The sequence below is a fragment of the Pseudochaenichthys georgianus genome, chromosome 14, assembly GCF_902827115.2.
Source record: "Pseudochaenichthys georgianus chromosome 14, fPseGeo1.2, whole genome shotgun sequence".
NCBI classification, from domain to species: Eukaryota; Metazoa; Chordata; class Actinopteri; order Perciformes; family Channichthyidae; genus Pseudochaenichthys; species Pseudochaenichthys georgianus.
The window spans coordinates 37,653,407-37,670,751 of record NC_047516.1 but is presented as its reverse complement, the minus strand read 5'-3'; the positions used below and the strand labels follow the sequence as shown (position 1 = coordinate 37,670,751).

Below are 17,345 nucleotides of genomic sequence, written 5' to 3'. Positions count from 1 at the left end.
CATTAGCATAACAAACATCTCACGTACCCCCTGCTGTACTGCAACGTACCCCTAGGGGTCCCCATTTGAGAACCACTGCTCTAGCCAATCAAACCGCATGCTTGTGCGTGTGCTCTGCCTCTGAGGCAGATAATATGAAACACAATGAACCCTCAATAGTCGCCATTACCAAATCCCCTCTGACACTACATGCTACATGTCATACTCTGAATAAAACTACTTAAAGAAGTATACACATACAGAGACTGACATTGCACACTTTCATTGCCTGCATATTTTAAATATATAAATATAAAATTAGAGAAATCATTTTAATGTGGCATTATAATTGCACCAAGCAGTGTGTTTGAATGAAGTACCCATATGTGAACACACTTTAGAGTATAGTAGGGCATATTGTATGAACATTTCATAATTATTATTTCATAATCCTTACTTCCTTCAGTGAGACTGCAGTAAGTTACTGTCTGTAGTCCACAAAAGTTAAAGAATGCTGCCCCAAATGATTTTGGAATGTTTTTATCAATGATACTAGTTTCAAGTATTACATTCATTTCCTGTGTTGCTGCCAACTACCTACTTTTTAATTAGACATGTAATACTTTGTTTTTGTGTTCCCATAGAATGTTGTGTCTGCACTCCACCTGCCCGCCTGTTGTTTCCTTCAGTCTGTCGCCTCGGTCCTGTGTTGTGACTACCTTCAGATGAGTCGGCAGTAACTACCCAGAACAGATACCTCCGTTTCGGAGCCAAACAAAGACCTGATAACTCTGAGCAGAACTAACTGACGTCTGCTCCTGATGCTAACAGAGCAGGATCTGTGACGGTGGATTCCATGATAAATAAGTCATAAAGGTTTGAAAGTCTCCACTCTCCTCTCCTATTCATATTTTAACAACAAAATTACACTCAAATCATTTGAAACGGCATGGAAATCGTAAAACTTTTAAATGTATCGTGTTTACATTCTATATTCAGCTGTGGCGATATGTTAGGATTGGAGCTTGTGCTGGGCTTCGAATCAGGGGCTAGCAAGTTCGAGTCCCACTGCAGTCAGCATGTCGTTGTGTCCCTGGGACACTTCACCCCAAAGTGCTCCTGTGGGGATTGTCCACAGTATTGAGTGTGTAAGTCGCTTTGGATAAAAGCGTCTAACAAGTGACATGTGATGTAATGTCTAAATGGGTAAAGATAAACAAGTGACTAACATTGAGGGATTAAAACTGAGTGAAAGATTTAAAAAAAATGCACTGTAAAAATATATTCGAGCTTACTAGTGGTTCTGTAATTTAGCAGTTAGCTTTACACGTTTAACAACTTCAGGTGAACCACTGTGGGTCCTTGTTAATTAAAACTGTGACTCTCTTCTTTACTTTTATAATTCAGCTGAATGTGTAATGGATTAGTAGTAGCGGTCATCTCAACAACAAACACTCAAAGGCAGAAGAAGAGTGTTCCAGATATCCTGAAATAACTGCAGACGCATTTTGAGCTGTCGGAAACATTCAAATGTTGTGTCATGAACAATCCAATGCCAGGCTTTCCTGTTGGTTCAACAGTTGTTGGTATTATCTGTGGTATTATATTATATTATTTCCTGTTTGTTAAAATTCCAGAAAATGTTTCTCTCATTACTCTGACTTACTGTCACAAGGAGGATTGTAAATGTTGTGTACACTGAAAAAAGTATTATGTAAAAACATTTCACATAACCGTTTTAGATTAGTTTAAAGCAATAATAAGTTGAACCGAATATTTTTGTATTCAAACTTAAATTATTGCTTTGACTAACCTAATACAGTTATGTGAAATCTTTTGACATAGTACATTTAATTAAATTCATCGTCTCAGTTTTTTCAGTATATTAACCTTGTGTTTCTTTAAAATCTTTAAAACCAAAAAAGGATATATAATAATCTACAGTATATGCATTAAGTCAAGCCCTACAGGAACATCATGGGAATAAACTATTTCCATTTTGTCTGTCAGCAGGGGGGGCTGTGTTTAGACAGACACCATGAATAGGTGCTTCGGGGGGTAGGGGGGGGGGTCTTTGTGAGGTGTAAAGAGGCCTTAATGATAATGAGGCGTTGGTGTTTATATCACAGGGCGTGTCTACCTGTGAGTTCTGGATCTGGATGGTTCCTGGCGGCAGCGCCTGCGTTAACACTTGCCCTTGCGATGTCACCATGGCAACCGGCTGGTACAGGGTCCCACCTGAGGGGATAATTTGCCGTCATGAGTATCAAGTGGCTCCAGCAGCTACTTCTCTGCCACCAGAGCCTTATTAACTTCTTGTCTGCCTCGCAAACAAGAACACGGCGAACAGAAGAAGAAATGATTAGATTCAAGGTGCAGTAATGTCCTTAAACTGAGAAAAAAGCAGACGGGAGAGTGCTTTGGCTTCTGGCTTAATTAGTCTTGATCAGACACTCTTATCACAGTCTGTCTGAGCTCTCAGTGTGTAGTGATCAAAGCACATATTGATTTATTTTTGGGTTAAAAGGGATTTCCAGAGGGCAGGATTAACATTTCCCTGTACCGGCTCGACATTAGCCAAGCACCCTTTGAAGGATGTAATCACTGTTTCTGATACACGAACACACATATCTGTCACGAGGTCATACATTCTGTTTGAACAAAGTAGCATTTCAATATTGTGATTAATTGATAAATGGTGTGTTTTGTTTAAGCTTGTGATGCATGAAATTGTTGTCACTTGATTTCCTATATATATATATATATACAATTGCACAAAGGTTGATACACTATTTCCATGTACTGATAATATAGGAAATATGTGAAATTAGGTGTGTATAACCATGACAACATGAAGAAACTAAACGTTCCACTGGATGAAATTAAAATGCTTGGCTGAATCCAAGTCCTATGGATTAAACTACTTGGAGTCCATCAGAGGCGTTCAACAATGTGACATTAACTGTTACTACCAAAACCCAAAATGAACATTATACAGTATGTGTGTGTCATGGTGTTTGTGTGTTATCACATGCTTACCCGATACCACTTGGGAGTTGATGGTAGTCATGGTAACATTGCCTTGTTGCAGACCCCCAGCAGACACCAGTATCCCTGAAGGGTTAACAGAGCTGGAGACAGAGGTCATGGATGGAGAGGAGGTCTGAATTAGTTCCTGTGGGATCACAGAGAGACACTAGTGAGCCAAAGATAGCTCTACTGAAAAATGTCCAAAAGCTAAATCTACCTGGTGATAAAGGACAAGCTATATCTGTGTGAGTGTTCCTCAGAGATAGATGCCCAGAAGGAAGTGTGAGCAGAGTGTGTGACTTACCTGCTGCATGTTGAGGCTGGTGTGTGACGGAGAGTAGGGGCCTCCCAGGTCGTTGCGCAGGAGGTTGTCGCTGTGCATCTTGGTCTTGAGGCAGGTGATGTAACGGTTGCAGAAATCTTTACAGAGTTCATTGACCTTCTCTAACTCTAATAGGTGGATTCGCAACACCTGGATGGCCTTCACCATCTGAAGGAAACACAGGGAACGAAGAAACACCTTCACAACACGCTAACACACGGAATCACTTTCAAAACACCATTATTTACCTAATAATGAATGGAAATCCATTTTCAGCAAATGTTTTAGTGTGGACCAAGGTTATGGACCAACCAACACACAATAATACATTTTGAAATTAGCATGGTGAATATATGCAAAAAACACATTAATAGTGTATACTTCAACCAATAATTTAACAATTCTCAGATAATTTCCATGTCCAAATTAACAAAGCGACCAATGAATTTGCAACCTTAATGTGGCTTCTAATTTGATCTAGATTAAAAAACAAAAGCACAGATATCCATAGAGCTAGTATACGTCAAGATCCTGGGTCTTACAGATCCTCCAGTTTGAGATGTTTTTGTTGGAAACTGTTAGTACAGTACAGACACTGAATCTCCTTTCAGAGCCCCAGAATGTGTTACTGAAAACATCATGCTAACGATACAGATGTAGAGGTTTCATCATTGAATGGATTCAAGTTTGTTCTCCTACAGCTGCATCGATGATCCTTCAAACCAGCTCTGCAGTCACTCCAACACACATTTGACTAAACTGAGTCAGATGAACAGTGTCACACAGTGGCGTCGCCTGGGCAAGCCCCGAAGGTTTTTTCTGTAGCCCCGGACAATCCTCCCTCAATAATAGAATACATTGACCGTGCTTTACGTGAACTTCATCATGACCTATGATCATGACACAAGAGAGGACCGTAGGACTGTAATTTCCCGTGTTCAGTGAATGCAACAGAGGCATGACACCAGACCAATCAGAGAGTTGCATGGAAATAAACGTGTGCTTGTGTCATTCAAGCTCGGCTCTAGAGGCTTCTCAATACTCAAATGTCCCCTCCTCGACTCCTCGGTCCTCCGGTAGTGACCCGGAAATGAATTTCAGCACGCCATTTTGAAGGATATCTCATTTCTCTAAATGCACACTGAGGATCGAGCGTCGAGGAGGCTCTCTGGAGGAGCTCTAACCGAGGATACACTGATGGTTCCTCCACGGCTCCTCCGCGGATGCATTTCCGGGAACGGTGGAGGCGTGACGCACGGCCGGACTTATCTCAGCCAATGACAGCTCTGCATGCATCCCCTGGATATTATTTTAGAAACTGCTCTCATCGCAACGCTATGTTTACAGTGAGAACAGCTGTGAGGCCCGTGCAGAAAGCAGAGCAGTGTACAATATATATCGCTCAGTATAACAGACCTACTCTCTTTATTTGCTTTAGTTTAGTAGATATCTACAAACAAAGAGTCAATATTTTTCTAAGAACATTTAGTGCTTCACATAATAAAATACACAACGGCTGTAGCCTGATTATGCTTTAGGAGCTGTATGTGTGTGTGGTAGGCCTACAGTGTGTATGCGTGTGTGTGGTACAGTATGTAGGTGTGTGTTGTACAGTGCGTAGATGTGTGTGTGGTACAGTGTGTCGGTGTGTGTTGTACAGTGCGTAGATGTGTGTGTGGTACAGTGTGTCGGTGTGTGTTGTACAGTGTGTAGGTGTGTTGTACAGTGCGCAGATGCGGCGGACAGACGGGTCTCACTTGGTTTGGTGTCCTCTGCTTACTTTTAATCCTTGTAAATACAACTTTTGGCCCGTAATTTCAATTCCCCATTTCAGCGACCAGAGAGAGGGGGGGGATATATCCAGACTCTGATTGTGTTACGTTATTATGAGAGTGCTTTAAATTGTATATATTTATATAAATATATTTGTGTGTGTCCGCATCTGTAGCCTGGTATTGTCTCACTATAGTTGAATTGAGAGTGCGGTATACCGCACTCTCAATTCAAAGTACATATGTGGGGGAACAATGTTCAGCTGATCTAACAGAGATTATAAAATATGACATTACATTACATGTAACTTGTTAGAAGCTTTTATCCAAAGCGACTTACATACTCAATACTGTGGGCAATCCCCACAGGAGCAATTTGGGGTGAAGTGTCTCAGGGACACAACGACATGCTGACTGCAGCGGGGGTTTGAACCTGTGACCCCCTGATCTGAACACCTACGGACAACCCACTACGCCACACGCCTCACAAATGACAAAACACTCGACAGCTGATGCAGCTGTTGCCACGTAATAATGAACGGACGTCGCTTTAATATGACCGCTCAGAGGAGAGGAGTTCTCATTTCTTTAAACGTCTGCTGCTTCCCCTCCTCTCTCCTCGGTTCCCCTCCTCGGTCCTCCTCCGCTCGCATCTCCTGTGGATGCGAGCGGAGGGGAGTCGAGGAGGGGACATTTAAGAATTGAGAAGCCTCTTCTGTGTGTGTGGCAATAGCGCATTTAGTGTGATTGAGAGAGAGATCGAGGGAGAGAGATGGACCGGTGCCAACGTGTTGTTAGCATCTGGTTAGCTAGCTGCACTAACGGACATAAGGAGCTGTTTGCTCCACAACAAGCTGGAGGAGAGTCCTCTTCTCTCAGACTGAGAGACTCAGGTGAGCTAAAGGACTCTGAGTGTTTAGATCAGGGGTGGGGAACCTTCGGCCCCCGGGCCGTATACGACCCGCGAGACCTTTTGGTACGGCCCTCGAGGTAATTTATAAACACACGCAAAAAAGAAAACAATTAAAGAAATCTAGACTAAGGTTGCGTTCCGATAATCGAAAAGTCAGCTCCTAAATTCTAACCCTATCTCCTATTCCTTGACCTCTGAGTGAAACGTCACGGGGTTCAGGGATAGTGGATAGGAGCATTCAACAGGACTTAGGAGAAGAGACTGCGGTACTTTAGAGAATCCGACTGCACTTTCACTATCCGACGTGTTTGTGATGCGCCAGCGGACGTCATTGTGTGCGTCTGCTGCTGTGGGGAAACTATGGAAACTACAGTTTTCTATACAGCGGACTACAACATGGATGTTCAATAAGAACGAGGGACTCCTGTAAACTCATCTAGAGACTCTGCACCGTGCTCTGATGCTGCTGCTTTGCTTTATGAACGAGGACAACAGAGAAACATATTCTTCAGGACCAAAGTTGGAATTGAAATAAAAAAGGAAAGTGAAACTTATGCTCGTCACCCTCTCCCTCCGGTCCACATTAATACAAATGATCCGAATACGTATGATTGTATGAACTATGAAAATATCTTAAAATCAATACAAATGTATTTATTATAAACGTTAGTCCTTAACATCTATCACTGTGTATATCACCATTCAAACATCTTTTACAAGTTGAACAAACCCCACACAGCTCAGTAAAGACTGTGAAATGTTGACTTTATTTGATTATTTCAGTAAAAACTAACGTTCATATTTCTCTTTTTGATTATAATACTGATGAACGTTCAGAACAAAGCACTTTGGCAACTTACCACATACGTTTTAAAATGCTTAATAAGCACCGTAACGTTCATGATATCATTTCTCCGTCATAATCGGTTGTTTCCGTGAACGGCCGACTGTTGAGTGACGGCAAATCCTGCGGCTGCAATGCATTGTGGGGCAGCATTTTCTCCTCTCCTTTCATCAAGGGAGGTCCAGTGGTTCCTAAGCTAAAGGAGGTTATAAAGGAAGTTTGAAACCTCCTTTCCTTTCATCTGGAGAATTCGAACGGCACTTAACATGGTTGCCACTGACGTACTTCCGGGTCATTTCACTTGGCTAAATGGACTATTGGAACGCAACCCAAGTTAGACAAATTAAAAAAGTGAGTACCTGTTTTTCCTGGCCAAGGTCAGGGTCCTTGAACACAACACGAGCCTAACGTGTCATCACGTGGTATATGTCTCGTCTGACAGGGATTCAGTTCTGACGGAGAGCACCAGAACGTGGCTCCGGGCCGGGACTTCACAAATCGCAGTATCCATAAGGAGCCATACACATGCCGCAGTTTTTGCGTGTCTGTGTCTTTAGTTGAGAGCCCAGTGGCGATCTGTTCATCTGTCATACTGATCATACAGTCAATAACATTGTTGTTATTAGCATCTGGTTAGCTAGCTATGCTAACAAATATAAGAAGCTTTTTCTACAACCAGTCAGGTAAAGGCACATCTTTATATGATCATTATAGTTCTAAAAAAATAAGAGACTAAAGGAAAAACTGGTATAAAATACTATATGACAGTAAAAAAAAGTTGTTATTAATAAACAAGAATACAGTTTGAAAGGGGAGTGATTTGTAAAATATCCATAAAGAAAAAGAAATCTGCTTCCAGTTCTGTTTCATATGGGTGTTGAGAGATGTATCCATAGATCTCTTAATGTTGCTCTCAACGTGCACCAGATTGGTGCTTTTAACTTCAACATTTAAAAAAAATCTTCCCGGGGGAACATCCCCCCGGACCACCCTAGAGGAGGTGAGGACTCCCCCCCCCCCCCGCCCACTTAAATCATGTCTACATTGATAGGAAAGTCATGGTAAGATATCTGGATTAAGAGGTTGCTTTTTCTTTGCACAGCATGAAAGAAAGGCCAAATGAATGGGCTGTGATTTTAGTATTTTTAAGCAGAGGTCAATAATTTGTACGGCCCTCGGAGGATATTGAATAAATTGAAATGGCCCTTGAGAGGAAAAAGGTTCCCCACCCCTGGTTTAGATAGTTCACTTTAGTCTTGCATTCACACCTAATAGTCCCCTTCACTGGTGTGCACCAGACCACAGTTTGTTACATTGTTTCATTTCTCAGAAGGTTCGGTTTGCTTTCACACAGGACTATACACTTTAAACACAAGTCATGTGCACGGAAATGCTGTTCAACAATTGGTGAGACATTAAGGGGGTAAAAACGCAAATCCCGGCAATTTCTACCGGAGCCTCCGCCATGGAGCATCGGCACTTTCGGCAGGTTATTCTCATGCTGCTGTTAATCTGGAGATCAACAGACTCTAGCGGCCCACGCAAATGATTATATAATCAGACAACGTCCGTTAAAAAACATTATAACACATATAATGAGACGTTCTGCAGTCAGGAGGGTGTTTCACCGACGACAGGTGTTCTTACTTTTATGTAGCTGACAGAGAATTATTACATTACACGACACTGTTCAACACTTAATTCTGCTTCACTCTTTACATTAACAACTGTGGATGTCTTGAAAGACTCTTTCGCTAAAGATCTTTGAAGATATCTGCGTTCTTGTGACACGTAAATACTATGCTTCCTATGTTTTGGTACGGACTGCGTTCCCACCAGCAATTAACCGCTCCAGAGTTCGCAAGCAAGCGCTCCGAGACCACCTATTTTAGCGGACCAGAGTCCGGTTGTTTAGTTCACTTCAGAGGTCTCGGACTGCGTTCACACCGACCCAAATGAACCGCACCAAGCGGCTAAACGCACCAGGGTTAGATTCAACCGGACTATACAAGGCTGGTGTGAATGCGCCGTTATCTCAGTGGGTGTCAAACGGTTTGGTCACAAATTATTCAAAAGATTATCTCCGCGGCACACCTTCATATGATCATTCTAGTCTATATGGCAGTAAAACAAGAATAGAGTTTAAAAGAGTGATTTGTAAAATATCCATAAATAAAAAGAAAATATGTTTCATATGGATGTTGAGAGATGTATCCACAGATCTCTTAATGTTGCTTTCAAAGTGCACCAGATTGAAGCTTCAATATTTAAAAAAAATCTTATAACAGATATTTAATGGTGAAAACAGAAACATTTACTTTAATTAAATGTATTATGTCAACAAGGTTCACGTAAGGTTAGTTGAAATCATTAATGATAGGTTGAATGTAATATTTTGTATTTAAACGAAATATGATTCCTTTCAGCTAACCTAATATAGTTATGTGAAATATGTTGATATAATACTTTTAATTAATAGTACAGTGTACAGTAACCTGTTTTTGTACACATACTCTGAGCTTTCAACTGCATCTCAGGTTGTTTTTCGGCACATGAAGTCTGTGAGACTGAGACTATGTTAAAGCATAATAATACTGCGCCCCAGCCTGGAGCAGAAGCCCTCACGCAAGTAAGGTTGACGTGGTCATCAACAACGCCCTCAGGATTATAACTGGATGCTTGAAGCCTACCCCTGTGTCCCTCTTGCCAGTCCTCGCGGGAACAGCTCCGGCCGGCCTCCGACGACAGGCTGCCACCCTCGCCCTGGCCAGGAAAGCCCAAAAGCATGACTGGCACATCCTGCATAACACGACAACGAGAGCAGCGCCCCTAAGTAGGCTCAAGTCCCGCCTCCCCTTCAACAAGGCAGCACAAGAGATTCTCAATTCCACCTCTGAGGACCTCTCCAGAGATGCATGGTTGGCGGCTGCTTGGAAGCAGGAGTGGGAGCTAGCCGGGCCCTCCCGCATCCATCGCTACATCTGGGACCCAGGAGATGGCGCCATAGGAGGAGACGACCTACCACGCCGGTAATGGACCACACTAAACCGCCTACGAACTGGGGTCGGTCGCTTCAAAACATCAATGAAGAAGTGGGGCCTGGCAGACAGTTCTGCATGCGAGTGCGGTGACCCTGAACAGACTGCCGAACATATAATAACCACCTGCCCTTTATATAGACCACCCTCGGAAGCCAGCCTCTTCGACTTAGGACCAGAGATGCGGGCATGGCTACACGACACAGAGTTGGACCTCTGACGTTACACGAAAGAAAGCATAATAAAGCAAGAAAGTTTACTAAATATTGCATAATATTTAGAAAGAACAACATTCCTGTCCCAAACAGCCGGAGAGAGAAGGGTTCAGCAGGTAGGGTGTGAGAGGTCACATGATCCAGAAGGTCAGCTAAGGGTGACTGGTCTTGTGGAGCTAAATACAGAATCTTGATAGAAGGAATAATATTATTTTAGGTCTAGATCGGTTCAATCATTTTAAGGAACGCCAGCATCTTTCCTGCCGTACGCCTGAAGTAACATCTTTAGGAAGGGCTTCAGCCTATAATAAAAATGATAGACAGATAAGAGACTAACCACATTTGATAACATGAATAACTAGAGAATGCAATTCCTGAAGAAATTGCTAGTGGGAATGCTTTATGCTGAAAAGCTGACGCTAAACTGCTATGCTGAAATGTAATGTGTAAGAAGAAAGTGAAGAATTTAGATTGAAATGATACATGAACACTGGGGGCTTGAATGTGTGATGAGAGAAGAAGAGAAAGTAAAAAGGCTTGGAAAAGCAGCAGAATATTTGAACTGCAAACTTCTGAACTAACTTGATGGCGAATGATCTGTCGCCATGGCAACGGCATTTGATGACACCCCATACTACGCTTAGATGCGTTGATGGCTGCATCGTTACCAAACCTGTGAAGTTTTGCTCCGTTTGGAGTATTTTCACTGAAGTTATGAGAAAACCGTGTTTCAAGGCGAGCATTGTGTTGCCATGGCAACGGCATTTGAAGAAATCTCAAAACTGTCTCGTAGATGTCTTCACGGCTGGACTGTTGAAGTCTGCTCCTCTGAGCATGTCAGTTGGAGCGATGACATCATCGTGTTCCATGACACAGGTGTTTATATTTGAACTAACAAGGTGTGCAGAGATCACAGGTTTCCATTGTTCTGAATGAGGCGTTTGGAGCAGTTTCACTGAAGTTATACTACTTCACTGATGGCTCCCACAAGATTGCTGACATCCTCGTGGATTCATCTTCTTATTATAGACTCATGCATTTCCAAACATTTGGACTACCTATGTTGTAAATGTATTATCTTTTCGATGTACATACAGCATCTATTTCACGTCTGTCCGTCCTGGGAGAGGGATCTCTCCTCTGTTGCTCTCCCTGAGGTTTCTCCCATGTTCCCTTTAAACTGTGGGTTTTTCTCTGGAAGTGTTTCCTTGTACGATGTGAGGGTCTAAGGACAGAGGGTGTCATATTGTCATACTGATATTCTGTACACACTGTGAAGACCACTGAGACAAATGTAACATTTGTGATATTGGGCTATATAAATAAATATTGATTGATTGATTGATTGATTGATTGATTGATTGATTGATTGATTGATTGATTGATTGATTGATTGAAGTTATGAGAAAGCCATGTGTCATGGCGAGCATTGTGTTTTGCCTTGGCAACGGCATTTGAATAAATCGCAAAACTGTCCCGTAGATGTCTTCACGGCTGGACTGTTAGCACACACGTGAAGTTTGAGCACTTTTTGAACATTTGCATAGGAGTTATAGCGACATTATGTTTTATGGCGAGGGATGCGTTTCCATGGAAACGGCATATGGTGAGATCTCAGATTTGGTGTAGAGCTGTTGAGGCATGGACCAGTGATATACAAGTGAAGATTGGGGGACGATTGGACCGTGTCGATTGGACTTACAGCCACATCGTGTTTCATGGCGAGTGGTCAGTCGTTTTGAGATTTCTTCAAATGCCTTTGCCATGGCAACACAATCGCCTTGAAACACGGTTTTCTCATAACTTCAGTGAAAATACTCCAAACAGCCCGGAACTTCACAGGTTTGGTAACGTTGCAACCATCAACGCATCTAAGCGTAGTATAGGGTGTCATCAAATGTCGTTGCCATGGCGACAGACCACTCGCCATGAAACACAATGTGGCTGTAAGTCCAATCGACACGGTCCAATCGTCCCCCAATCTAAGCGTAGTATATCACCGGTCCATGCCTCAACAGCTCTACGCCAAATCAGAGATCTCACCATATGCCGTTTCCATGGAAACGCATCCCTCGCTATAAAACAGGATGTCGCTATATGTCCAATGGACACGGTCCAATCGTCCCCCAATCTTCACTTGTATATCACCGGTCCATGCCTCAAGAGCTCTACGCCAAATCTGAGATCTCACAATATGCCGTTTCCATGGAAACACATCCCTCACCATAAAACATGATGTCGCTATAACTCCTATGAAAATGTTTCAAAAGTGCTCAAACTTCACATTTGTGCTAACAGTCCAGCCGTGAAGACATCTATGGGACAGTTTTGAGATTTCTTTAAATGCCTTTGCCATGGCAACACAATGCTCGCCATGAAACACGGTTTTCTCATAACTTCAGTGAAACTGCTCTAAACGCCCCAAAACTTCACAGGTTTGGTAACAATGCAGCCATCAACGCATCTAAGCGTATTATGGGGTGTCATCAAATGTCGTTGCCATGGCGACAGATCATTCGCCATCAAGTTCGTTCAGAAGTTTGCAGTTCAAATATTCTGCTGCTTTTCCAAGCCTTTTTACTTTCTTTTCTTCTCTCATCACACATTCAAGCCCCCTGTGTTCATGTATCATTTCAATCTAAATTCTTCACTTTCTTCTTACACATTTCATTTTAATCTAAATGCTTCACTTTGTTCTTACACATTACATTTTAATCTAAATTCTTCACTTTCTTCTTACACATTACATTTCAGCATAGCAGTTTAGCATCAGCTTTTCAGCATAAAACATTCCGACTAGCAATTTCTTCAGGAATTGCATTCTCTAGTTAATGTTAAAATCTGAAGAAAACCTCTTTAACAAGGTCTGAACAATGTTTAATATCTCTAAAAGTAAGAATCAGATTTAAAAGTTGTTTTACACGATTAATGTCAGAAAGATGTGTAACATTTTAAAGTTGGAATGAGTGAAAGTATGAATGAACAGTTAGCAGTTGAAGTCCCATGAAGATTTTTTTGAAGTCTGAAGAATCTCTCCATTGACTTCAATAGGTAAAAAGGTGATGTATTATGGGATGTATCTCTGGAATTATGAAAGTTATGAATGAGAAAAGTAATAGCCATCGATTCCCGACCGAGTTGAACGTTTTGATGTTTGAACGGAGTTTCTGCGATGTTCAATGCGGGAGAAGAAGAGGGCCAAAATAAGTCGGCGGAATAATACACTTTTCGTCCGTAGAATAACAGATAGTTGGAATGCTGTTAACAGCATTACAACTAAACTATCAATGACTGGACTATAACAATCTGTACAGTACATTTACAACAGACTGGTACATGTGTTTACCTACCAGCTACGTTAACAAGGATATCTATTTGGGGGGTTCTGATCTGGTTCTTTCATGTTTGTTTTACAGGCATTAATTCCCTCCAAACGTGATTTATATTGATGAGGAAACAGGTGTCCCTCCAGTGCAGACACCGAAGCAGGTAGTGGCAGAGAAAGGGTGATATATATGTTTTACTTCCCTTGAGTCGGATCAATTTACCCCTTAGATAGAGCAAGTTAAGCAGCAAGACAACCTTTTTTTAGAAGTCATATTTTCAAGGCACTTTATTATAGTTGTATTATTTTCCTTTTGATTGACAGAAGACATCGGGAAGTAAAGGTTGTTGTTGTCATTTAACTTCAATCTCTTTTTTCCTTGCCTAGAGGACAACATAAGTAACAATTAGCTCATCTCACCCCAATCTCCCCTAACCAAGTAATGGACACCCCCTGTTGTTTCCCAGGGTTTCTTTCACCACACTGTTCCTGGAAAGCAAAGATGTTGAGACAGCATCTGAACCACCATGGGGAGTTAAGAATCTTCACCCCAAAGGTTGATGAGGCTCATGTCCCTGAAGCTGTCAAGAAACATCTCTCCACACTAAACTGGAACTCTTGCTGCCCGGACATTCTCAAAGAGTTGAAATGAATGCAACAGTCCAAGAGGAACTTCTTTCATATTATATAGACATGTAATCAGTTATGTTGCTAGGAAACTGATGTGCCTATGTTGGGCCTAATGTTTTTACAACGTTGTTTGAAAGTGACATTTTCTTTAATCAGAAATCATTCAGTTAATGTACAATATTCACATCACTCTGTGTGTTCTCCTCTCCAGCAGATATATTTCCATCACCAGAGTGACTCCTCTCCACTCTATGCAGCTCACTCCTCAAAGTCCCCACTCAAGGTCACAGAATGGACAGAAAAGTGCTTGGCCAAGGAGGAGATAAATCAGCTAATTAAACTGTGCTCACTTAATCAAGGGACCAGTTAGTGTTCTCCCATCGCAGCCAGTGAGGCCCAGTGTAGCATTACTGTCCTGGGGAAGAATTAGGGCCCTGTGGGAGGGGCCGTGCCCAGAGCCTCATAAAACACACAGATGCAGGGTTAATTGACTGTTCAGCACTCCAAGTACTGTAACAGCAAGTGTGCACTTTTTTTCCTGCCTAGTCTCTGTCTGGCTTCACCTCCTCTGCCACTTTACTGAGTGAACATGATCAGCATCCTCCTTCTCTTCATTTGTAATTACAGCTAGCGGTTGTGCGAGGGGGAGTGCAGGGGGAGGATGGAGGAGATCACATGAAAAAGGAGGTGAATGGCAGCAGCAGCATGATTGGCTGCAGTGCAGAGAAACAGGCATATGATATGACATACATTGCTTTATCATTTTACTTAACATTTTCACTATGTTCTTGCACTACTTATTAGAAATATTACTTTAAAGATCCCATGTCATGCTTCTCCGGTTATAGAGAACCGCAGTGACGCGTCGTAAAACCCGGAAGTAAGTTAGCATTTTTAGCACTTCCGGTTCCTTCGTCTAAAAGCAATGCATTTTCTCCATAGGGTTTTGGAAAATAGCTCGAAATAAGGTCTGTGGTTGACACACATTTAAGAGATAAATCACGTTTTGTTCTACGACATTAAATACATCAGCAGTGATTGACTGGTGATTTTTGAAGAGTTTACGTGTCTGAAAAACGATGGTTGTTACCGAGTGGTTGAATAGGACTACAGAAATTGTCGAGGCCGTTGTACGTCATTACGCCGAACACGTAAACACTCCCGCTAAGTTTGTTTTCCCCTGTGTTCTTCTTGAAAGCAAGTACCTGCCTATCTTTAGTATCTGTATATCTATATCTGACCATTAGAATCTGTATTTTTGAAATTTTCGTTTTTAACACCGTAGTTTTACAAATTATAGGATAATTAATTACCAGTGTTTTCCAATTTTACTCGGCAGTTCGTTTTGTTAGCAAACGTTAGCTAAAGCTAGCGCTACTAGTTAGCTACGCAATGGTTTGTTGCTTTGCTCCGGGTTGCAGCCACAGGTCTTCGCATGAAACGTGCTCGTTCTATCGTTTCCCGGACAATGTTTTCCAAAGGAGAGTCTGGATTCGTGCCATGAGGTAAGCTGACGTTACATTTTTGTCCATGTCACGTGAAATATAAATGATGGGTAGTGACTGTATCGCCGTTTTGGAGATGGCGCTGCTGAAAAGACCGCAACATAAGTAAAGATAATGAATACATCCTATTAAAACCTGTGTGGCTTATATGATAAGTCTAATTAGTACAAGCAGCATAACGTTTCACCATGTGACTACAGATTGTAGTCAGGGAAATCAGTTTGACACATTGAACTAATAACAAATCACCTCTGGCTGGCAGAGAACTCTCTGCTCCATAGCTTCTCTTGGACGTAACATCACATGTACATTTTACATTTATATTCAATTTAATATTCCATCCCTCACATACTTTTGTATATATAATAACTTATATTTTGTTTTTCTTGTTATGCTGCTGCAACACAAACATTTCCCCAATTGGGATCAATAAAGTAATATCTTATCTAAATTAATTAAGAAATATAACTATTATAATTAGTGTAGCAGCTGACACCTATTTTCAATATGGATAAATCTACCATTTATTTCTTTAGTTCAATTTTCATCTATAAAAATGTCAAAATAGTGAAAATGTTGACGAGACAAAGTGCAAGGTTATATCTTTAGATGTTTTGTTTTAGCCTATGTACTGTATGTCTTAATGCTCTTATATGTGACGATGTGACTTCCATGAAACTAATATGTTATATCTTCCCAACAGACGAGCTGACAGGAAACCCAACACTCTAACAACCACAACATTGCAAAGGCGAGTAAATGTAAATTAAAAACGATTCACAATTTCTTAATTTCTTCTTCTTTCTTGCAGTGAGGTGAAGCTGACCTTGCACTTGGTGCCAGTAAGGATGCTCTTCACGCAGGCTGAATGTTACTCCCTCCTCACTGACACAGAAGCCCTTGATTTGCAATGCTTCACTAATTGTCATGTCCCTGGCTCCGTAGGGACACTTTACCTCCAGCACAGCGGGAGACCCTTCCAGACCATCTGGAGATGCCCCCAGCACTCCTGATTGGGAGAGCCACAAACCTGACTCATGGACCTGCATCTGGGTTGCAGTGGTGAATGCCCTGACGCCCTCACATTCATTCATAGTCCCCCACTGTACAGACAAAACACCATCCAGGGCCTGTTGTTGCCCTAGCACCCTGGCACTAAGGGAAGCAGTCACACGCTTTGACCTCAGGACAGCTCCAACGTTGCTGGCAGTCAACCTTCCTTTCCTGAACAAATGCCAGTTTGGGTTGGTTTGCTGACCAGTGTAGCCACCTGAATTGCCCTCTGTTGCTCCTCAGACTATGCCATGCTTGCCACAATTGCCTCAGGTCCCTGATGCCCAACAGATTTGATCATTTCAGGAAAAGTAAGTGTTTCCAAGCTGGAGTGTTCCTCTTCTGGCTCGAGGGAGAGAAGCCAAGACATTCCTGAGTCTGTCCCTCAGCCAGTCACGATCTTCGGAGGTGGGCTCTCTTGTCAGCGGGTTGAATGAGTTATTGGTTGGAGGAAATAGCTCCTCACTGAATGCGTACGTTTAGCTGCCTTTGGCTTCTTCCACTGACGGGGGGTGTCAGTGCAGCTGAAAGTGTGGATGGCAAAGATGGCTAATGCAGCCGCATGACTGCATTTCCATTCTCCACGTGGGCATTCACATTCTGTGGAGAGAATTCCCTCTTCTCCTGTAGATGGTGGGATTGTTTTACTATTTAAAATATATTTACATTTATAATGCCTTCCCAATTATCCCTTTAATTGCTTACTGTATGTTTATCTC

At 42.0% G+C, this 17,345-nt stretch overlaps 1 protein-coding gene across 7 annotated transcripts in view; it reads right to left on the bottom strand.

The window, feature by feature from the left end:
- Positions 1-17,345, bottom strand: part of pknox2 (pbx/knotted 1 homeobox 2) — a 155,235-nt gene that overhangs the window by 8,109 nt on the left and 129,781 nt on the right. For all 7 annotated transcript variants that reach the window (XM_034099754.2, XM_034099755.2, XM_034099756.2 and 4 more), the window contains 3 exons: positions 3,314-3,499; positions 3,019-3,154; positions 2,120-2,217 (listed from right to left, as the gene is read on the bottom strand). In XM_034099754.2, the coding sequence (XP_033955645.1) occupies positions 2,120-2,217; positions 3,019-3,154; positions 3,314-3,499 (420 nt within the window). The remainder of the gene's footprint in view (positions 1-2,119; positions 2,218-3,018; positions 3,155-3,313; positions 3,500-17,345) is intronic.